The 22,624-nt window shown below is 44.7% G+C and overlaps 3 protein-coding genes across 3 annotated transcripts in view; 2 read left to right on the top strand and 1 right to left on the bottom strand.

Moving 5' to 3' along the window:
- Positions 1-505, bottom strand: part of LOC308579730 (uncharacterized protein) — a gene marked incomplete at its 5' end in the record, with an annotated part of 47,567 nt that extends 47,062 nt beyond the window's left edge. The window contains one exon of the mRNA XM_081180662.1: positions 477-505. Coding sequence (XP_081036788.1) covers positions 477-505 — 29 coding nt within the window. The remainder of the gene's footprint in view (positions 1-476) is intronic.
- Positions 1-8,567, top strand: part of LOC308580643 (uncharacterized protein) — a 241,891-nt gene extending 233,324 nt beyond the window's left edge. The window contains exons 2-5 of the mRNA XM_081182596.1: positions 76-322; positions 1,669-3,186; positions 4,754-6,550; positions 7,388-8,567. Of these exons, the coding sequence (XP_081038722.1) occupies positions 1,686-3,186; positions 4,754-5,016 (1,764 nt within the window). The 5' untranslated portion in view covers positions 76-322; positions 1,669-1,685 and the 3' untranslated portion in view covers positions 5,017-6,550; positions 7,388-8,567. The remainder of the gene's footprint in view (positions 1-75; positions 323-1,668; positions 3,187-4,753; positions 6,551-7,387) is intronic.
- A 7,687-nt stretch (positions 8,568-16,254) lies between these two features.
- On the top strand, positions 16,255-21,916 carry LOC308579729 (vomeronasal type-2 receptor 26-like; the record flags this gene model as incomplete). The annotated part of the gene is made up of 4 exons (XM_081180661.1): positions 16,255-16,261; positions 19,584-19,795; positions 20,233-20,359; positions 20,881-21,916. 4 exons carry the CDS (start codon positions 16,255-16,257, stop codon positions 21,789-21,791), a joined length of 1,257 nt encoding a protein of 418 aa, XP_081036787.1. The 3' UTR covers positions 21,792-21,916.
- Positions 21,917-22,624: the final 708 nt, after the last annotated feature.

Genomic DNA, 22,624 nt, shown 5'->3' with positions numbered 1-22,624 from the left:
CCAGAGAGGTATTGGGGCTTGCTCACCCTGGGGGTGGGGGGAGGCAGACAGGCAGGCGGAGATTGAGAAGGTGAGCACCTTTCTGGGCTCCACCACCTGCCTGCCTGCGCCTTTGTCATCTGCAGGGAATTTGAGCTAGGAATACATCACAGCTCCCCGGCCACCACGATGTATTGGCAGCTCAAAATGTCTAATACCAGTGCCGTGACCTGAATGCCCTACCAATGTCAAAAAAGTTACTGCTCCATCACACAGCAGTAGAAGCAACGAACTCTGCATGAGGAAGTCAAGGAGGAGAATCGTGGGATCCTGGACGCTCTTGGTAAAGCTCCCTGTTGGATCATAAGATCAGTTTTGAAATTCCATACATACATTCCCCCCCCCAGGAGATCCTACAATATAGCTCCCTTTCTGTTCTTCAGACATAGAATATTCTGCCAGCTTTAACTTTCCAATGATAGTTACAATTCTGTCACATGACTCTGGCAATCTTTCTTTTCTTCATGTCTTAGACCAAAAAAGTTTCTTATTAAATTGCGATGACATCTTCTAAATTTATAAACTTTCTCTAAATTGTGAAGAATTTCTCTGGCAGTAAGACATCTGCCTCAATACATTGTATCATTTCAAATCTGTATAACACTGTTCTCATACTCCTATTCCACTGTGTAAAACTTCCTATCTGCATCCTAAAAATTTCTTTCTACTTTTCAATCTGCCTTTAAAAACTGTTTCTGAGAGGATAATTAAGAGTACACTGGCAAAGAGGTCAAAATGTTAATGTCAGTTTCTGAGGTAAAACATGTCACTTTACAACTCTGCACCTGTCTTTCTGGATTATTCATGGTTTTCTGGATTTTGTGGGCCCCAAACCCATTTTCTGTGGTATTTATATGTGTGGAGGTTGCCCTGGGTTGTTTGACCCTTGAAAAACATAGCTTTTTTTTATTCTAGAAAAGACACCACAAGATTCTCTGTTTAGAGTTTATACAGAACACATTACATTACTTGATATACTAAAAGACGTTTGCATGTGCTTATATCTAATATATCTATATCTATTATGTATTGATTTTGATTATTTCTACATTTATTCCATTTTTTATTCAAGACAATAAGCTCAGAAATCCAAAATAATTCAGCATCAAATAATGCCGCTACATTAGGTATGAAGAAGGAATTACAAGTGCTTCTATCTATATGAGACTTTACAGACTTTTTCTGAGGCACATAGCAGCATAAAACAGGCAGCAGGTGCTCTCACAGAAAACCTCTCTCTCACTCGACAGTTGAGACCAGACCTAACTGAAAAAACGGCCTTCTGGAGTGACAGTCACCCTTTCCATTGCAACTTGGAGGCAACATTCACACACAGAGTTGTTAGAGAAGTTGAGGTAATTTCTGTCAGGTTTGGGTTTCTGTTTTAGCCTCTGCCCGTTTTTTAAAGAGAAGACCAATGTTAGAGTTGGAGTGGATTTCATGATTGTGGCAACAAAAATCCGTCCTAGAAAAGAGGTCGACAAATGCTGGTCAACAAAGGCCATGGCCTCTGTAGAAAGACCTCACATCTTCTGTTCTTCCTCTTTGACAAATTTTCATTAGCATTGTTCAATAATTGGGGGCTCCGTTTCTTCCTGAGGATCTAATTAGTTTCTGTCTTTGTTGTAGGTGGTGATGAATTGGAAATGAAGAATGGGGGAGACCATGACAAAATCCACACAGTGGAGAAGCCAAATCAAAATTGGGAGTATGGAGAGAGCTCCAGTCAGAGTTCCCGTTCCCACCAAAGAACTCACAGTGGGAAGAAAGGCTATCAGTGCTCAGAATGTGGGAAGAGCTTCAGTTGGAAGTGCAGTCTTACTTTGCATCAAAGAATTCATACAGGGGAGAAACCCTATCAGTGCTTGGAATGTGGAAAGAGGTTTCGTCAGAGTGGGGCTCTCACTTCCCACAAAAGAATACATACAGGAGAGAAACCTTACCAGTGCTTGGAATGTGGAAAGAGCTTCAGTCACAGCACCCATCTCACTTCCCACCAAAGAATTCATACAGGAGAGAAACCCTATCAGTGCTTGGAATGTGGAAAGAGCTTCAGTCAGAGCACCCATCTCACTTCCCACCAAAGAATTCATACAGGAGAGAAAACCTATCAGTGCTTTGAATGTGGGAAGAGCTTCAGTCACAGTTACAGTCTCACTTCCCATCAAAGAATTCATACTGGAGAGAAACTCCATCAGTGCTTGGAATGTGGGAAGAGCTTCAGTCAGAGAACCCATCTCACTTCCCATCAAAGAATTCATACAGAGGAGAAACCTTACCAGTGCTTGGAATGTGGAAAGAGCTTCAGTCAGAGAACCCATCTCACTTCCCATCAAAGAATTCATACAGAGGAGAAACCCTATCAGTGCTTGGAATGTAGGAAGAGCTTCAGTCGGAAGGACAAACTCACTTTGCATCAAAGAATTCATACTGGAGAGAAACTCCATCAGTGCTTGGAATGTGGGAAGAGCTTCAGTCAGAGAACCCATCTCACTTCCCATCAAAGAATTCATACAGGGGAGAAACCTTACCAGTGCTTGGAATGTGGAAAGAGCTTCAGTCAGAGAACCCATCTCACTTCCCATCAAAGAATTCATACAGAGGAGAAACCCTATCAGTGCTTGGAATGTAGGAAGAGCTTCAGTCGGAAGGACAAACTCACTTTGCATCAAAGAATTCATACTGGAGAGAAACTCCATCAGTGCTTGGAATGTGGGAAGAGCTTCAGTCAGAGAACCCATCTCACTTCCCATCAAAGAATTCATACAGAGGAGAAACCCTATCAGTGCTCGGAATGTGGGAAGAGCTTCAGTTGGAAGGAGAGTCTCACTTCGCATCAAAGAATTCATACAGGGGAGAAACCCTATCAGTGCTTTGAATGTGGGAAGAGCTTCAGTCAGAGCACCCAACTCACTTCCCATCACAGAATTCATACAGGGGAGAAACCCTATCAGTGCTTTGAATGTGGGAAGAGCTTCAGTCAGAGAACCCATCTCACTTCCCATCAAAGAATTCATACAGAGGAGAAACCCTATCAGTGCTCAGAATGTGGGAAGAGCTTCAGTTGGAAGGACAGTCTCACTTCGCATCAAAGAAATCATACAGGGGAGAAACCCTATCAGTGCTTTGAATGTGGAAAGAGCTTCAGTAAGAATCATAGAATCATAGAATCAAAGGATCATAGAGTTGGAAGAGACCACAAGGGCCATCGAGTCCAACCCCCTGCCAAGCAGGAAACACCATCAGAGCACTCCTGACATATGGTTGTCAAGCCTCTGCTTAAAGACCTCCAAAGAAGGAAACTCCACCACACTCCTTGGCAGCAAATTCCACTGTCGAACAGCTCTTACTGTCAGGAAGTTCTTCCTAATGTTTAGGTGGAATCTTCTTTCTTGAAGTTTGGATCCATTGCTCCGTGTCCGCTTCTCTGGAGCAGCAGAAAACAACCTTTCTCCCTCCTCTATGTGACATCCTTTTATATATTTGAACATGGCTATCATATCACCCCTTAACCTCCTCTTCTCCAGGCTAAACATGCCCAGCTCCCTTAGCCGTTCCTCATAAGGCATCGTTTCCAGGCCTTTGACCATTTTGGTTGCCCTCCTCTGGACACGTTCCAGTTTGTCAGTGTTCTTCTTGAATTGTGGTGCCCAGAACTGGACACAGTACTCCAGGTGAGGTCTGACCAGAGCAGAATACAGTGGCACTATTACTTCCCTTGATCTAGATGCTATACTCCTATTGATGAGGCCCAGAATTGCATTGGCTTTTTTAGCTGCCGCGTCACACTGTTGGCTCATGTCAAGTTTGTGGTCAACCAAGACTCCTAGATCCTTTTCACATGTACTGCTCTCAAGCCAGGTGTCACCCATCTTGTATTTGTGCCTCTCATTTTTTTTGCCCAAGTGCAATACTTTACATTTCTCCCTGTTAAAATTCATCTTGTTTGCTTTTGCCCAGTTCTCTAATCTGTCAAGGTCGTTTTGAAGTGTGATCCTGTCCTCTGGGGTGTTAGCCACCCCTCCCAGTTTGGTGTCATCTGCAAATTTGATCAGGATGCCCTTGAGTCCATCATCCAAGTCGTTGATAAAGATGTTGAATAAGACCGGGCCCAAGACAGAACCCTGTGGCACCCCACTAGTCACTCTTCTCCAGGATGAAGAGGAACCATTGATGAGCACCCTTTGGGTTCGGTCAGTCAGCCAGTTACAAATCCACTGAGTGGTAGCAGAGTCAAGACCGCATTTTACCAGCTTCTTTACAAGAATATCATGGGGCACCTTGTCAAATGCCTTGCTGAAATCAAGGTAGGCTACATCCACTGCGTTCCCTTCATCTACCAGGCTTGTAATTCTGTCAAAAAACGAGATCAGGTTAGTCTGGCATGACTTATTTTTCAGAAATCCATGCTGACTATTGGTGATCACAGCATTCCTTTCTAGGTGCTCACAGACTGTTTGCTTAATGATCTGCTCCAGAATCTTCCCTGGTATTGATGTCAGACTGACTGGGCGGTAATTATTTGGGTCCTATCTTTTCCCCTTTTTGAAAATAGGGACAACATTTGCCCTCCTCCAGTCTGCCGGGACTTCGCCTGTTCTCCAGGAATTCTCAAAGATGACTGCCAGTGGTTCTGAGATCACATCTGCCAGTTCTTTTAATACTCTTGGATGCAGTTCATCTGGCCCTGGAGACTTGAATACATCTAAACTAGCCAAGAGCGCCCATCTCACTTCCCATCACAGAATTCATACAGGGGAGAAACCCTATCAGTGCTCGGAATTTGAGAAGAACTTTATTCGGAAGGACAAACTCACTTTGCATCAAAGAATTCATACTGGTGAGAAACCCTATCAGTGCTTGGAATGTGGGAAGAGTTTCAGAAGGAGGGCAGGTCTCATCCACCATCAAAGAACTCATACAGTGGCACCTCAGGTTACGAACTTAATTCATTCTGGAGGTCCATTCTTAACTTGAAACTGTTCTTAACCTGAAGCACCACTTTAGCTAATGGGGCCTCCCGCTGCTGCCACGTTGCTGCCTCACGATTTCTTTTCTCACCCTGAAGCAAAGTTCTTAACCCGAGGTATTATTTCTGGGTTAGTGGAGTCTGTAACCTGAAGCGTCTGTAACCTGAGGTACCACCGTACAGGGCATGAAGTGTCTAGAAATGTGGAAACAGCTTCTCTTCCAAGAGGCGTCTAGCTTCCCATGAAGAAATTCATGTGATTGAGCAGGTGGTTGCTGAAGAACTCCAGGCATGCCTGGAGGATGGGGACCATTTGGATCCTTTCCAATCCGGAATCAGGCCTCATATTGGGACTGAAACTGCCTTGGTTGTGCTGGTCGATGATCTCCGGCGTGCTAGGAAGAAAGGTGAAAGGTGTTTCCTGGTTCTGCTGGCGCTCTCAGTGGCCTTTGATACCATCGACCACGACATCCTTCTGCACCGTCTAGCGGAGCTGGGAGCTGAGGGTTATACAGTGGTTCCACTCCTTCCTCCTGTGCCGTGTTCAGAAAGTGGGGGGAGAATGAGTGTTCAGACCCCTGGGCTCTCACTTGTGGGGTGTCTCAGGCTTCTGTCCTCTCCCCCATGCTTTTCAACATCTACATGCAGCCGCTGGGAAAGATCATCTGGTGGTTTCGACTGGGTGTTCATCAGTATGCACATGATACCCAGCTCTCACTCTCTTTTAAATCAGAACCAGTGAAAGTGCTGAAGGTCCTGTGTGAGTGTCTGGAGGCCGTTGGAGATAGATGGCAGGTAACTGATTGAGGTTGAATCCTGATAAGACAGAAGTGCTGTTCTTGGGGGACAGGGGGCGAGCTGGTGTTGAGGACTCGCTTGGACTACTGCAACACATTCTATATGGGGTTATCTTTGAAGAGAGCACATAACACCGGTCTTGAAAGACCTACATTGGCTCAGGGTACGTTTCTGGACAGAATTCAAAGTGTTGGTGCTCACCTTTAAAGCCCTTAACAGCCTCGGCCCAGTATATCTAAAGGAGTGTCTCCACCCCCATCCTTCTGTCTGCACACTGAGGTCCAACTCCCAGGGTCTTCTGCTGGCTCCCTCACTGCGAGAAGTGAAATTACAGGGCCTTCTCGGTAGTGGCACCCGCCCTGTGGAATGCCCTCCTACCAGATGTCAAAGAAATAAACAACTGTCTGACTTTGAGAATACATCTCAAGGGAGCCCTGTTTAGGGAAGCTTTTAATATGTGATGAATTATTGTATTTTAATATTTTGCTGGAAGCCACCCAGAGTGGTTGGAGAAACCCAGCCAGATGGATGCGGTATAAATAAACTATTGCTATTGTTGTTGTTTTAAGCACTTTCCCATGCAATATGGGAATCCACTTCCATCTGAAATTCAGGAGCAGTTGGACAATCCCCAGATTCTGGGGATCTACTTTTGGGGCCATCTTGTAGAAAAAGGGGAACTGGGTTTTATCATGAATAGTAGGAACAGTGTATCCATAACTTGCCCAGGACACAAAGGGAGAGGTGAGTGCTTTGCTGTGGTTCCAGGACAAATCTCAGACAGTGCATGCACACGAAAGCTCATACCAAGAACTAACTTAGTTGTTCTTTAAGGTGCTACTGGAAGGAAAAAATCTCAGACAGTTGACCAACTACAGTCCCACACACAAAGAACAAGACAAAATGCTGGCCGTGTAGAACGGGAGAAGATCTTCCAGAATGCCCCCAGACTCTCAATATTTTGTGGGACTGAATCACATCCCAGAATATTAGACTAGGGACTCAGCTACATTACTCAAAAAACTGTGTTTTGAATGCATTGTAAACAGGCAACATGGTTTTTTAAAGCAGTGGTGGGGTGGCATAGGGCATCTGACACCAGTGTTGAGTGCTCCTGCTTCCAGGTTCCATCCCACCCCCACCTTTGGGAGACTCCAAAAAGGAAAGAATGAAAAGCCCATGGCAGAGGCACAATTCCGTCTTAACACCAAACCAGCCATACCTGTGGGATTTTGTAGATGCTTGACACAGGTGACGTATGCCTAGAAATATCAGCTTCTGCATCTTCAAGAACAGCCAACAGGTTATTCCTCTTCTGACAGTCATAGTTTGGAATGTCTGCGTGCCCAGTAGAGAGCAGGTCTAGCAGGGCATCAGAAGTCATCCTTGCATTAGAATAATGGTCATAGATGACATAGCTGAGGGTGATGTTGGGTAAGAGCCTGGGGTCCTGATTGATTTCACGAATGGCAGCCAGGAAGGACAGGACATTCCAGAATTTCCCATGATAGCCACTGGGATGAAAAAGTGCCCTCCACTGAATGAAAACGTTTCTAATTCTTTCTGCATCTAAACTCTCAGCTGTTTCCAGCACAGAAAATAAAACGAGTCCACCCTGAGATGCTTAACTACCTTCCATTAGCGAACTGTAGGAGAGAGGAAAGGCCCGTCAGCCTCACTGAAGGTGGACTGACACCATAGTGAAACTGACCACAACTTTCACCGTCATGAACATTTCATGAGATTGCGTTTCAGCTGTGTTTACAGTCAGCGGCATTATTTACCCCCTTGTAGGTTTGGGTTTTTAAATGCCACTTTGCACAATCATAACATTCTCAGTTGCAGCCTCCTCATTTTCAGTCAGGACTTCAGCATCGGCTGCTTCTGCACCTTCAACTGATAAGCACCTAAGTTCATGGCCCTGGCCTATGGGGGCAACTGGAACCTATGAAATCAGAGTGTGCCTCCAGACAGTCAATATTTAGCAGGAGGGATTCAAGCAGTTGGTCCCTTCCCTTTCCCGCTCCGACCTGGCCACAGTGATCCATGCGACGGCCACCTCCAAGCTTGACTACCGTAATTCGCTCTACGTGGGGCTGCCCTTGAAGCTGTTCCAGAAACTCCAGCGGCTGCAGAATGCTGCAGTGAGGCTCTTCACGGGGTCTCTGCCATGGGAGCATATTCACCCAGTGCTTTTCCAGCTGCACTGGCTCCCAGTGTAGTACAGGGTGAGATTTAAGGTGCTGGTTTTGATCTTTAAAACCCTTCACGGCCTAGGACCCTCGTACCTATGGGACCGCCTCTCCAGGTAGGCCCCACGGAGGACCTTTAGGTCCATAAATAGCAACACTCTAGAGGTCCCGGTACCTAAGGAAGTTAGATCAGCCTCAACCAGAGCCAGGGCTTTTTCAACACTGGCTCCGGCCTGGTGGAACGCTCTGTCTCATGAGACCAGGGCCCTGCAGGATCTGATTTCTTTCCTCAGGGCCTGTAAGACAGAGTTGTTCCACCTGGCCTTTGGCTTGGAGTCAATTTGATTCCCTCCCCCTCTTTTCCCCCCCTTTCTCCTCCTGTGATGAGGCTGCATTTTAACGTTTTAATGTTGTATTTTAATCTTGTTTTTAAGTTGTATTCATTCAACTTGTTTATATTATTGCTTGTTAGCCGCCCTGAGCCCGGCCTTGGCTGGGGAGGGCAGGGTATAAATAAATTTATTATTATTATTATTATTATTATTATTATTATTATTATTATTATTATTATTATATTTTTAAAAAGGACCACATAATCAAGTAAATCAGGATGAATGCTGAATCAGCAGGGTTTCTGGAGAAGCCTTGAATCAGGTGGAGAGCATTATTGTTTGTTTGGTTGAATTATTCATTGACTGAATCAGAAGCAGGATGTCACCTCACGTTCCTCTCAAAAATGGGGTCCATTTTAGTGGACCCAAAGGAGAACTTTGGACAAATCCCTTGAGTTTTCATGAGAAGTAAAGGTAAGGGGAAGGGGGAAGAGTGATGTTGTGTCAGGCGTGGAGAGTTGTCTGCTCTAAATCCTCCTTCCGACTTCCGTAGCATTTTAGGTGCCAATGGGAAGTTCCTCCCTCCCTCTGACTTCTTTGCTCTCTGATATGTTCAGTCCTCTGAGTATGTGGTGAGGGGGGTTCCCAACACTCTCAAGTGACATCTGAACTAGCTGCCCCCTCCTTTCGGGTTCCCTTGTCATTATATCGTACCTGGGCAACTCCTCCCTCAGCTGTTCAGCTTCTGAACACACTGAACACACTGAACACACTGTGGACTGTCGGACTTGTGTTCGACCGAGCGACTCTTCCGATCGAGTCTGTGATTAACGACCCGAGCCTTTGATGAGGCTCCAAGCACGTTTCCCCATTATGCAGAGTGAACAAGGGTGTGTGTGTGACTTTTCCCCTCCATCTCTCCATCGGAGAGGAAACTGGTCTGCCATAGAATGCATCCCCCTGTCCTCGTCTTTAGACTATTCCCTGACATGTTGTGATCATTTGGGTTGCCCTTTTTTAAATTTTGATGCTGTCAATCATGGTATCCTCCTGAACTGACTTGGTGAGATGGGTGTCAGAGGCACCATATTACAGTGGTTCTGTTCATATCTTCATTATCGTGTCCAGAAAGTAGCACTCAATGACTGCTCCTCACCCCCACCCCGGCATTTGTGCTATGGAGTTCTGCAAGGTACTATTCTCTCCCCAGCGCTATTTAAGATCTATACGCTATATAAAATCTATATGAAGTCATAGGGTGCGGTCCAGAGGAGTTTTGGAGGAAGGGGCCACCAGTATGCCGATAACACACAGCTCTAGGGACATGGGTGGCAGTGTGATCTACTGAGCTTCTTGAGCTCAGTTGGAAGGTTCGCGGTTTGAATCCATGTGACAGTAGCCAGCTCCCATTGCTCTGTCCCAGCTCCTGCCAACCTAGCAGTTTGTTGTTGTTTTTGAACAAAAATATTTGATTAAAATAAATAAAGAAACATACAACAAAAAGCAATATAAGATTCAAATGCCGAAATTAGGCTGAATCTCCTGACTTCCCCCCATCCCTTCTATGGGTACTAGTGGTAATATTTACACCTGCAAATCAAAACTGTCCAAATTCTGTCTTTCCAAATTGTCCATACTTTCCATTAATTTACAAGTGTGGTTAAAATCCTGCTAATGTTTTAACCTGCTTACAATGGTCTTGCTTTGTGAGCTTCCCAGTTAATTTTGCCATTTCAGCATAGTCCATCAACTTGGTTTGCCATTCTTCTCTGCTCAGGGTTGTTTCTTCCATCTCTGGGCTCGTAGCATCCGTGCAGCTGTTGTTGCATACATAAACGATCTTTTCTGGTCCTTTGGTATCTTGGTACCTGTTATTCCTAATAAGAAGGCTTCTGGTTTTTTAAACAAAAGTTATTTTAAACATTTTTTCTAAGTCATTATATATCATCTCCCAGAAAATTTTAAGTTACTTTACACATCCACCACATATGATAAAAGGTACCTTCTTTTTCTTTACACTTCCAGCAGGTATTTGAACTCATTCTATACATTATTGCTAATTTAACTGGGGTCAAATACCACCAGTACATCATATTCATATAATTTTATGTCAGTGAACAAGGTGCCATAAATTTCAAATCTGTTTTCCATAACCTCTCCCAATCTGCTATTTGTATATTGTGTCCCAAGTCCCAAGCTCTGGCTTCCATCACAGTGTCCCATTGTGCCAGAAGCGGTTTAGTCATGTTGGCCACATGACCCGGAAAGTTGCCTGTGCATAAACACCTGATCCCTCGGCCTGATAGCGAGATGAGCACCACTCCCCATAGATGCATTTGACGAGACTGAACCATCCAGGGGTCTTTACATTAACACACAGCTCTATTTCTCCATAACAGGAGAGTCTGTGAAGGCTTGTGACCATGTCTGGATGCAGCAGTGGACTCCATAAGGTCCAATAAACTGTGTTCAAATCCTGGAAAGTCCACTTACCTTTAATGGTCAGGCGGTGTTGCGCCCAACCAAGTCCACACCCGCAATTTGTTGCCCTGCTGGGGAGGGTCACAGCCTGCTTGCGGATTGACCAATTGTGCCAGGCTTAGGTGCAGGCATTCCGAAGGGGGTGGGCCCTACCAGCCGATAGGCATTGCTTGGCCCCGCTCCCTGGGGGGATAACCTGGGGCCTGCCCAGGCCGCCTCCCCAGGTTATTGTTGGATCTCCCACCCTCCGTCCCCTTTTTAATATGTCTTATTTTCATACTAAGACCTTCCTATGAACATTGTCAGCTGCCATATTTGGGGCCTGGTGTCGGAATTCTGCACTACCGAGCTACTCCTCATCGGACGTTCTTCCTCATCTCCGACGGTGATTAACGACCTAAGCCTTTGATGAGGCTCTAAGAATGTTCCCATTCTGCAGAGTATGCAAACATCAGCAGAAGGATGTGAAATATATGAGCTACATTGCTATGTTTTATTTCTAACTACGCAGGACAGAAAAGAATACACATCTGCTCTCTGTGAAGGCAGAGAACCAACTGGAACAAAGAAACAGGAAATGAGTAATAACAACATCCGTCTCCCATGAGACTTCCAACAGTCTAGAATGTAAACAGAGTCTTGTGACTCCAAAAACTGCACAGTGGCATAAACAGAAATCTAACACCTGGCAGGAATTTTTCCATTTGGCAACTTGGCCCTGGCCATTTGATTTTCACCTTCCTCATAGCAATCCTCACATCTTTGTGAGGTTAGGCATTGCGTAAGCCTTAGTTCTGGCTGGAGGGGAGGTTACAGCCTCTGTCCACCCCTCCTTGGTTAAGGGTATCCTGTTAAATGGATCTGTGAGGAGTTGCTTCTGTCCGGATGCCCAGGCGGGGGCTAAGGCCATAGCACTCCTCCAACAGGGACCCCTCGGTGGTTAACTCTACTTGATGTAGGTCATGGGGGGCAGGTGTGGATTACCCTTAGATGCACCCCCAGCAGATGGACTGGGGTGGAATAAATGGCTATACGCAATGCCGATTCCAAACCATTCACATCTGTAAACAATAGAGTTGTGGCTCATTTGGACCAAATGTTATGCTGTTGTCTTGTCTGGTTTTTCATCACTTAGGGAGTGACAGGAACACAGGAGCTTGACACACAATTTGTAGGCTCTTTGCATGATTCGCACTTCTAAAGGAGCAAGGGCATAGTTTAGGGGATTCTCTTGGATACACCTTTGTCACTAGAGACCCACATGTCCTCTATGGCTGTTTGTGACCACTGGAGTAATGGAAAACTTGGAGCTGGACTACTGCAATGCACTCTTTCTGGGGCTGCCCTTGGGTCTGGTGAAGAATCTCTAGTTAGTGCAACGTGATGTAGCCAGATTGTCCTTGCGAGATTTTGGTCAAGAACATCTGGCACCACACACCCCTATTTGAAGGACTATCCACTTTAACCTATTTTCTGCTTCCTGCAACTTCCATTCCTGATCCACCAGAGGACCTCTTCTCTTATTCCATGACTACTAAGCATACCCAGGAGGACCTTGTTGGAAGCTTTTTTGGAAGTCCAAGTGTTGTTTGTCTGTTTCTTTATTAAATTTCTACACCGCCCTTCACCCAATGATTTCAGGGTGGTTCACAGCATAAAAATACAGGATAAGACCAAAAAGTATAGAATAAAAACAAGAACAAAAACAAAACAAGAAACCCTCTAAAAAATCTGCTGAATCGCCTCTGTCTTTACGTGAAATTTCAGTTCCCTTGTTCACCTCTAAAATTCATCAGAATAGCCCTATCCTGTGTTAGCATCAGTGCGGGGGGGGGGGGGAATTCTGCCAGGGCTCATGTAGAATAGTTCAGGTAACGTCTAACTCTTAATCTTGGTATTTTCCACCAATCTTTGGCATTTGCATCTCACAGTTTGGAGGCAGATCTTGGAGGTTTCGCAAACATGTTTTTCTTCAGCCCTGCAGTTGCAGGTGGAGCTGCATAAAGTCTTTAGGAACTTGCAGAGGTGGTACTTCTTCTCCATATAATTATCAAAATGATAGTGTGCATGGTTTTTTTGCTTCCAAAGATCACATTTGAGTCCACTAAATGTGATGTTATGGATCTGAGGCAGAAAGGTCTGGCAGATATATGCCTCCTGAGCCACCCAAAACTTGGGGGGGCTGAGATTTAGGACAGATGATAATTGCACCAGAATGAGGTTGGCTTGACTTCTCTCCACTTCAGATGTGACCCTTCTGCAGGGCTCCGTTAGTAAGAAGAAAGTTACTGCATCTTGCAAGCACCACAACAAAAGACTTCTAATTCTTTGTTAGGGAGCAGTCATAAAGGAGGTGCTCGTTCCTGGGAGGAAAAAGATGGTCCTCATTCTACTGCTTCTACTGCCTTACGGGGACTGTGGAAAACTGAAGACAAAATGCCTCTTGTCCTTGGAAAGGGATAAGATAGATTCACCTAATTATTTCAGGCCAGGAGACCACCTCATCAGTGGGGTCATCTCTGCCACAAACACTGTGTTTCATCCTCATATCTTTAGCCAATGTCCTTCCACCAGCTTTTATTGGTAAGACCTTTTGTGGGGATGGAGTCCCTGGTGTTCCACTTGCTACCATTTCCATGAGATCCAACTCATCTCCAGTTACTTTCTGGGGCCTTTCTCATTGTCTGGTACCTGCCTTTAAGAACATAAGAAGATCCCAATGGCAGATAAATTGGGGGGTGATGAGGCTCTCAGCGGCCACCAGTCACAATGGCTATGTTCTCCATTCACTGTCACAGGCACTATGCCTCTGGGTACCAGTAACTGAGAATCTCAAGTAGGGGAAGAGTTATTGTGCTTCTCAGTTTTGCATGTGCATCTGGTTGGCTGCCTTGAGAATGCTGGAACAACAGATGAGCCTCTGGGCGGATTCTGCAGGATTTTCCTGGAAAATGATGGTAGGAGAAGGGTCTCTTTTTGCCTTAGGTTTAATATACATGGGGGGGAAATCTACTTTCTCAAAGCGGAATTATGGTAGTGCTTTCTGGATCTTTTAATCACTGTCTTAGATCCATTAATAATAATAATAATAATAATAATAATAATAATAATAATAATAATAATAATAATAATAAATTTATACCCCACCCATCTGGCTGGCTTTCCCCAGCCACTCTGGGCAGCTTCCAACAAAATATTAAAATACAGTGGTCTGTTAAACATTAAAAGCTTCCCTAAACAGTGCTGCCTTCAGATGTCTTCTAAAAATCTGGTAGTTGTTCTTTTCTTTGACAACTGGTGGGAGGGTGTTCAACAGGGCGGGTGCCACTACCGAGAAGGCCCTGTGCCTTGTTCCCTGTAACTTGGCTTCTTGGAGTGAGGGAACCACCAGAAGGCCCTCGGCACTGGACCTCAGTGTCCAGGCTGAACGATGGGGGTGGAGACGTTCTTTCAGGTATACTGGACCAAGGCCGTTTAGGGCTTTAAACGTCACCACCAACACTTTGAATTGAGCTTGGAAACGTACTGGGAGCCAATGTAGAGCTTTCAAACCGGTGTTATGTGGTCTCGGAGGCCACTCCCAGTCACCAGTCTAGCTGCCGCATTCTGGATTAGTTGGAGTTTCCGGGTCACCTTCAAAGGTAGCCCCACACAGAGCGCATTGCAAACGAGAGATAACTAGAGAATGCACCACTTTGGCAAGACAGTCTGCGGGAAGGTAGGGTCTCAGCCTGCGTATGAGAGGGAGCTGGTAAACAGCTGCCTTGGACACAGAATTGACCTGCGCCTCCATAGATAGCTGTGAGTCCAAAATGACTCCCAGGCTGCGCACATGGTCCTTCAGGGACACAGTTGCCCCATTCAGGACCAGGGAGTCCTCCACATCTGCCTGCCTCCTGTCCCCGCAAAACAGTACTTCAGCATTCAGCCTCAATCCGTTAGCCGCCATCCAACCTCCATCCACCTCCAGACTCTCACACAGGACCTTCACTGCCTTCACTGGTTCTGATTTGAAAGAGAGGTAGAGCTGAATATTAGAGGTAGAACAGAAATATTACTTGGACAGTGCTGGCATGTATATAATTTCTCCCCCCAGGAAAGGATCCACAAAGTACTGGCAGCTCCTTTCCTTCTTGTATGCCATTCAAGCGATCAACCAGAATCAAAAGCTGTTACCCAACATCACCCTGGGCTACAGCATCCATGAGAACTTTTTTGATGGAAGGGTGACCTATGATGCTTTGCTAGACATGCTGTCAATTGGGCAGCTGAGCTTTCCAAACTACAGCTGTGGTAAACAGACTAACTTACTGGCTGTTCTCGAAGGGTCCGACTCTCAAAACTCCATCCAGATTTCAAACGTTTTGGGCATCTATAAAATCCCACAGGTAGGAATGGAGAGAGGTATAATAGCATTATGATATTGGCTGTTTTATTTTCAACTACCCTCCTGTTTATCCCTAGCATCAAATTTGCCTTCTTTACGGCTGCCACAACCTTCAAGGAGATCACTGTTCCCACCAAAGGGTCCTTGCAATAGACCTTCCTCCTTCCTAAGACCTTCCCAATCTCATATTGGGCTTAGAAATATTTAGGCTTTGATCTGAAATCAAACAAGATACAAATCTTCCTTCTCTTCCCAGGTCACTTATGCTTTTGTCTCTCATGTTCTGAATGATAAGAGGCATTTCCCTTTTTTCTACCGGATGGTCCCCAAAGAAGAAGCCTTGTACCCAGGGATTGTCAAGCTGCTCCAGCACTTCCGATGGACGTTGATTGGCCTACTTGCACCAGACACCGGCAATGGAGAGAGGTTCCTGAAGAGCTTGACTCCCGTGCTCATCAAGAGCGGTGTCTGTGTTGTCATCTCACTAAGCATCCAAGGACTGAATACAAATGGAGTATACATTCCTCGTCTTCCATTCCACAAGTGGAGGCAAGTGCATGTATTTGTTTACTATGGGGAAATGACTTATTTCTTAGATGGACTACTCATTATACAATATATTTTTGACAAAGTGATGAAATCCATTGTTGGGAAAATCTTCATCACAACAGTTTTGTGGGATGTCGCCCTGGAGCTTATGTATAATGACATATCTTTCCAGTACATCCATGGTATATTTTCCTTCTTCACTGAGACAGGTAAAGGGGCAAAATATGGTGATTTTCTACCCTTTTTCTCTGGTATTAAGAAGTTTTGGGAGGATGCTTTTAATTGTTTTTATTTAAAGCATGCATTCTCAGTGAAAGGCCGGACAAGATGCAGAGAGAGAGGGAAACTGGAGAGGCTTCCCCAAGATGATCTGGAAAGAATCCTCTCTCTAGACAGCTACAGGATCTACAACACTCTGCAAGCCGTGGCTCGTGCCTTAAATGCTGCATATTCATCTAGATCTAAGCAGAGGGGAACTGAGAGAATGGGACTTCAAAGGCTACAGCCATGGCAGGTATTTTCTTTCCCTTCATAGACATCTCAACTGAGCATGACAATCGATTGTAGTGTTGCAGATATTGAATATTGTGCTGTTTGAAACGATTGGAAGCATAAGAACTGGAAGCATTCATTTCCTTTTGGAAATGAATTATTGTCCAGGCGCATAGAAATATTATTCACTCTTTACTCGCAGAACTCTTTATAACAGAATGAGAACATCATTCTGTCCAGCACAGGCTCGGGATCTCTCTCTCTCTCTCTCTCTCTCTCTCTCTCTCTCTCTCTCTCTCTTACCTTCAGGAGAGCTTCCTTTACAAAACTCTATTGAGTTTTGGAGCCAAAGACAAAAAGGTAACTCCCTTCAAAAAGGAGATATTGCAATACAATACCTTCATCACATGATCTAAGGTTACAACACTCACATGTTAAACCAGTTAGTTAATCTTAATCTCAGCAAGAGCCCGGAGCCCTTTAGAAAAAAGCTACTATGGAAAAAACCCAAAGTTTGCAAAACACATTACCCATTTTCCATTTTAAACCTTCCTTAATACATATACTTTTTTCTTTTCTGTTTGCTATTCTTATTCTTGCCTCCTTGCAAAGCTCCCCAAGCAACTGCTCCCATCATGTGCCCAATTCTCCTTTCCCCGCAAGTTGGAATTATTTTTGGCAGGGGAGATGACATTGATCAGGCTGTCTCTAATCTCTATTCCTTTGACACCCGCTTGACTCTGTTCTGGCTCTCTGCTCCCTCCACCAAGCTCCTGCCTTTCCCTGCTGAAGCCCATATTGGAGATTTCATTCAGGTTGCCTTGAAAGGAAAAACAAACCTAATTCACTCTTTCTGAAACAATCCAAGGGGGCAGCTTCCTTCAAAAACATGCTTACTAGGAGAAAATCACATAGAAATGCTGAAGAATTCTGATGAGTTTCTATTATTATTATTTAAAAAAATGCTTCAGAAATGTGGAGAACTGAATTTAAGATTGGGGTGTGTGTGAGAGAGAAAACAGTATGTTTTTTTAAAAATCATATTTATTGAAATTTCCAGAGCTCAAAAAAAGAAAAAACAAAAAACAAAAAGAAAAAATAAACCTTTACAGTTAAAGCCTTACTTTCATTAACATCTTTTCAGGACTCCCCCATCCCCCTCCCTATTTGTATTCCCCTTTCATTAATTTGGTTCCACAAGTTCTTACTCCCAATTTAAAACTTATTTTGTTTAACCCACTATTCAAATTAGTTATATAACCACTTTCCCCTTACATTCCACCATCCCTCATCATTAAAAGAAAGTTTTTTCCCCCAAGGTCCACCCCAATTTCCTTCCACGAATTCCCTTTTTTTGGTAAAGACGTCCAAACAAGGTAAAAAATATAAAAAAGTTCAAAAAATAGTTGTACACCCTTTGGATTCCAGATCCCCCCCCTCCCTTCCCCGGTTTCGATTCCCCATGTCCATCAGTCTATCTACTGTCGGCCTGGAGATCTCACGTCCATAGCCAATTTTTTCCCCAGTTCCACCTTGCCGTTTGTTTGTTTTTAATAATGTTTAACTTCAAACGCCCAGTCTTTTATAGGCCCCTTACAGGCCTTTGGTTTTCCTTGGTCTTTCACAATAATATGGCTCCTCCCTTGTTCTTTCCAAGTCGTCATCAGTCCTTTGTACTTTTTTCTCACTTTCTCAGGTTTCTTTTCCTGTTTCGCTGCAAAGACATTCTAATTCAAAAATTTAATACTTCTACAGGGGTTATTGTTAGTCAGGAACAAAAACTTGCGTCCAGTCCCTTCCGTTCTTCAATAGATAATTCTATTGTCTCCTTTAATATAAACACCTCTGTAGACAAAATACTGATTCGTTTTTGCAGCTTTCCCAGAAGATAACAAGTCCTGTGCGATTCCAAGAGTATTTTTCCACTTACGACTGTTCTTGTAATGTCCCGAAACCCCTCTAGGGGGATTATAGTAACTTTGTTTCCTCAAATCCAAAAGTCAAATTGTTATTCCTTATTTTCGACAATTTATATCCAAATTTTAACAAATCTAACCAGCAAAGTCCTCATAGCAAAGTTCTCTTTATATTCTCCAACTTTGACAGCTACTTTGACAGCTGTCAAAATCTCTGTCTTTCTTCACCAGGCTCTCTCGCGGATCGCCCCAGTTCCCGGGGGGGTTGCACTTTCACTCTCACCATCCACTCTTCTCCTCCAGCACAGTTCTTATAATTTCGCATCGTGGAATTAATAATTTTTATCAATAAACAGAAGCAAGCTCCTTTTCCGACCTTAGTTGCCAAATCCTTGTTTTAAAATGTCTACAATAGGGGGGAGACTGACTTCCTTTTTGGATCTCCCCCGCTCGTGCCGAATCCGAAAAGAAAAAAATTTTTTTTTCTCCTTTTAAGTCCGATTTCCAAATTACTCACGGGTTGTTGTTTATAGTCCAAATTTTCGAATAGAAGAAGTCAGCGCTCTCCGTCGAATGGCATGCGGCTTCGCTCGGCAGCGAAAGCAGAGGACTCATAGCACCACGCCACTCCCCGGCACCCGTTCCGTAGCCTTTAAAAAGGCTCCTTCACGAGTCGGGAGGGTGCTAACGGTGCCCGCTGAGTCAACCATGTCCACGGGCTCCGTGCCCGTGGTTTTTGAGGGTCCCCGCGTTGCCGGCGCGGTAGGACCCAACCCCTGCCGAGCAGGCTCCCTCCGGAGCTCGGAGGGAGTCCGCCATTCGGTGATGGCGCCAACCCGGAAGTCTCAGAGAGAGAGAAAACAGTATGAACCAAAAGTGACAAGATCCCTCCATTGCTATTTGAGTTTGCAACCAGCCCTAAGCAAATGGGAAGTGGATTGTCAGTATGCTTCCAATATTATTATTAGATAATTTTTATTAAATTTTCAATCTAACAATTCCAAATAAACATTTTACAAACTCTAAAATATCCGATGACTTCCCTTCTTCTCTTTCCATGGTTCATTTATACATCCCTGTATATTTTGCTATAACCATTCAAATCAGTTTTCTACTTTTACATCCATCAAACATTATTTATGTGGTTGAGTTTATCTTAATGCAGCCACCGTTTTCAGCTATATACAATTATTTTCCATATATTCAATAAATGCTTTCCACTCTTCTTTCAATGTATCTTCTTCTTGGTCTCTTATTTTGCATGTTAAATCTGAAATTTCTGCATATTCTGTCCACTTAAATTGCCAATCCTTTTTAGCTGGGACCTCGCTGACTTTCCATTTCTGGGCCAGCAAAACAGGGGCCTATGCTTCCCTTTATTCTAAATGCTCTCATCATTCCTTCTGTTCCAGCTCCACGCTTTCCTAGGAAACACCCAGTTCTACAATTCTTCCATGGACAGAGTGTATTTGGATGAGAACGGGGAGCTGGCAGCCGACTTGGACATTGTGAACTGGGTGGTGTTCCCCAATAAATCCGTCCTCAGAGTGAAGTTTGGGAGTATTGACAGACAGGGATCCCCAGACCTGAAGTGCTCCATCGACCAGGAGGCCATTGTGTGGCCCAAGTGGCTCAATCAGGTGACGGGGAGTGGGAATCATGCCTGTCATTTTGCTGTCTTTTCTGTGAGCTCTAATAAGTGCTCCCTGTTCTATGGGCTGCTGCCCTCAGTTGCCTGTCAACTCCAGCACTGGGCTGTTGTTCCAGATAGTTCCTACAGCTCCTCTGCTCAGCTGGGTGCCAAAGGAGGCTTCCTGCTAAACTGTGTGTCTGGGGAAAGGGGAGTTCCTTGCTTTTCGGTTGTTATATGAATTTTATTAGTAGTGAATAGGTCATGGCCCATATACAGAACTTTATTTAATGGAGGTCCTTTGTTTTTTTCTGAATTTAATCATGAATTATTCATGTAATGGACAGTGATGGGAAATGCTTAGTTTCAAGCTATAGTCTAGATGCTACAGCAGATACTATCCCTCAAAGAACAATTCTCATTGACACTCTTTGTCTTTGTGCCTAGACCATTCCTACTTCCTGGTGTGTGGAAAGCTGTCGCCCTGGATCCGTCAAGGTGATTCAGGAAGGGAAGCCTCTTTGCTGTTATGAATGTCTTCCCTGTGCAGAAGGGACCATCTCCACTCAGGAAGGTGGGCGACTCCAAGGGAAAGGCTGGCCTTGGGGAAGAGAGAAGCGTTCAGTCAGGAATCTCTCAAAACCAATTCTCCCTCGGCCTGAAGCGAGATGAACACCATCCCCTTCGGCCTGAAGCGAGATGAACGCTGCACCCCATAGTTGCCTTTGACTAGACTTAACTGTCCCGGGGTCCTTAAGGAGGGAGATTGTTACGGACCTAGGGTAGATATTAGACTTCTGCACAGACCCCTGATCCTCCTTTTGGCCCTGGTATAGGGGCCTACAAGAAGCCCAACCTGCCTGAGGCCAAGCTGGGGATCTCTAGCCCTGGAATCCATTCCAAATTTCTTCGGGGTAGAGCTAATGTTTAGAAAAACCAAATTAAATACCTGTAGTGATCTGTGGCTGTCTCAGACTGACTTGGTCGACAACTGAATCCCTCCCCAGAGGCTGGATATTGCTCAGGGCTTGACTAAATCAAGAGTAGTAGACATTACTCTCTCTCTCTCTATCTCTCTCTCTCTCTCTTTTGCAGATGCAGACCATTGCAAAAAATGCCCAGAAAATCAGCATCCAAACATGAACCGAGATCAATGTGTGTTCAAGCATATCACCTTCCTAGCCTATGAAGAATCTCTGGGGGTTGTCCTTCTTTCCCTTGCCCTACTGGGGTCCTTAGCCACAAGCTTTGTTTTAGGAATCTTTATTAAATACAACAAAACTCCCATAGTCAAAGCCAACAACCGGGACCTCTCCTACATCCTCCTGGTCTCCCTCCTGCTTTCCTTTTTGTCCTCCTTCCTGTTCATTGGGAGGCCTAGGAAAGGGACCTGCCTTCTCCAACAAACAGCCTTCAGCATCATCTTCTCTGTTGCTGTTTCTTCTGTGTTGGCAAAAACCATCACTGTGGTGCTGGCCTTCCTGGCCACCAAGCCAGGGAACTCAGTGAGGAGATGGCTGGGGAAGAGTCTGGCCAACTCCATTGTCATTTCCTGTTCCTGTGTCCAAGTTGTCATCTGCATGATCTGGCTGGGGATCTCGCCACCATTCCCAGACTCTGACATGCACCCCCAGCCTGGGGAGATCATCCTGCAATGCAACGAAGGGTCTGTGGCCATGTTCTATGGTGCCCTGGGCTACATGGGCTTCCTGGCTGCCATCTGCTTCACGGTGGCTTTCCTAGCCAGGAAGCTGCCTGGGGCCTTCAATGAAGCCAAGCTGATCACCTTCAGCATGCTGGTCTTCTGCAGTGTTTGGGTGTCCTTTGTTCCCACCTACCTGAGCACCAAGGGGAAATACATGGTAGCCGTTCAGGTTTTCTCCATCTTGGCCTCCAGTGCTGGGCTCCTGGGCTGCATCTTCATCCCCAAATGCTACATTATTTTGCTGAGACCTGATCTGAACACAAAGGAGCACCTGACAGCAAAAGCTAAAGATAGCATCTGATTCTTAAAATATTATTTTTCAAGAAGGTAGAGAAGTGATGTTCTTGAAAAATAATGTTTGAATTTAAAAAATCATTACCCTCATTTGATCATGTAGAACTATCCAACTTAATGGAAGTAGTTATGAAATTTAGATTTGTCTGAAAATTTGTTAATACTTTGGAAGATATAGATCACATAGATCACAGGGAATTCACATTACCAAAATTTTGTAATTATTCGTGGAATGGAACAAAGATGTCCACTGTCACACCTCTTATTTTTCCAAGTGAATCTCCAGCCCCCGGCTCTCTCACTTCCTCATTCGTCGTCACCTCCTCTGCAGGTGCTGCTAAGTACCCTCTGTCTTTGAGCTCTTTGCTCTCCTACTTTTAAGGCTCGCCGGGTTCTGGAAGATGGTGGGTCTAGAATGGTTTCTAATGACGTGTCAGCCAGATGTTGCTCTGGCTCTCCCATGATTTCCCAACTTTCCCCCTCATCTGCCTCTGAACTGTGACTTCCCTTTATACTTTCTTCCTCTTCCTCCTCGCTGGGAGGGTCAGGATGGAGAGGTGGTTTCCCCATTTCTCCCTGGCCCTTGTTCATCTTGGTTAGCCTCCACCCCATACCTGTCAACTCATCAATATCTTCCTTAATTTATGGTGCCCAGAACTGGACACAGTATTCCAGGTGTGGTCTGACCAAGGCAGAATAGAGTGGGACTATTACTTCCCTTGATCTGGACACTATACTTCTGTTGAAGCAGACTAAGATTTCAACATTATTTTTATTAGAATTAAAATTTGTTATCTTTCCCCCCTAATTGTATAATTAAGAAAGCACACCATTCAATGC

This window comes from Podarcis bocagei (genome assembly GCF_964188305.1).
Source record: "Podarcis bocagei genome assembly, chromosome: 2".
In the NCBI taxonomy this organism is placed as follows: Eukaryota; Metazoa; Chordata; class Lepidosauria; order Squamata; family Lacertidae; genus Podarcis; species Podarcis bocagei.
The sequence above is the reverse complement of the archived record's forward strand: the minus strand, read 5'-3'. Positions and strand labels throughout refer to the sequence as shown.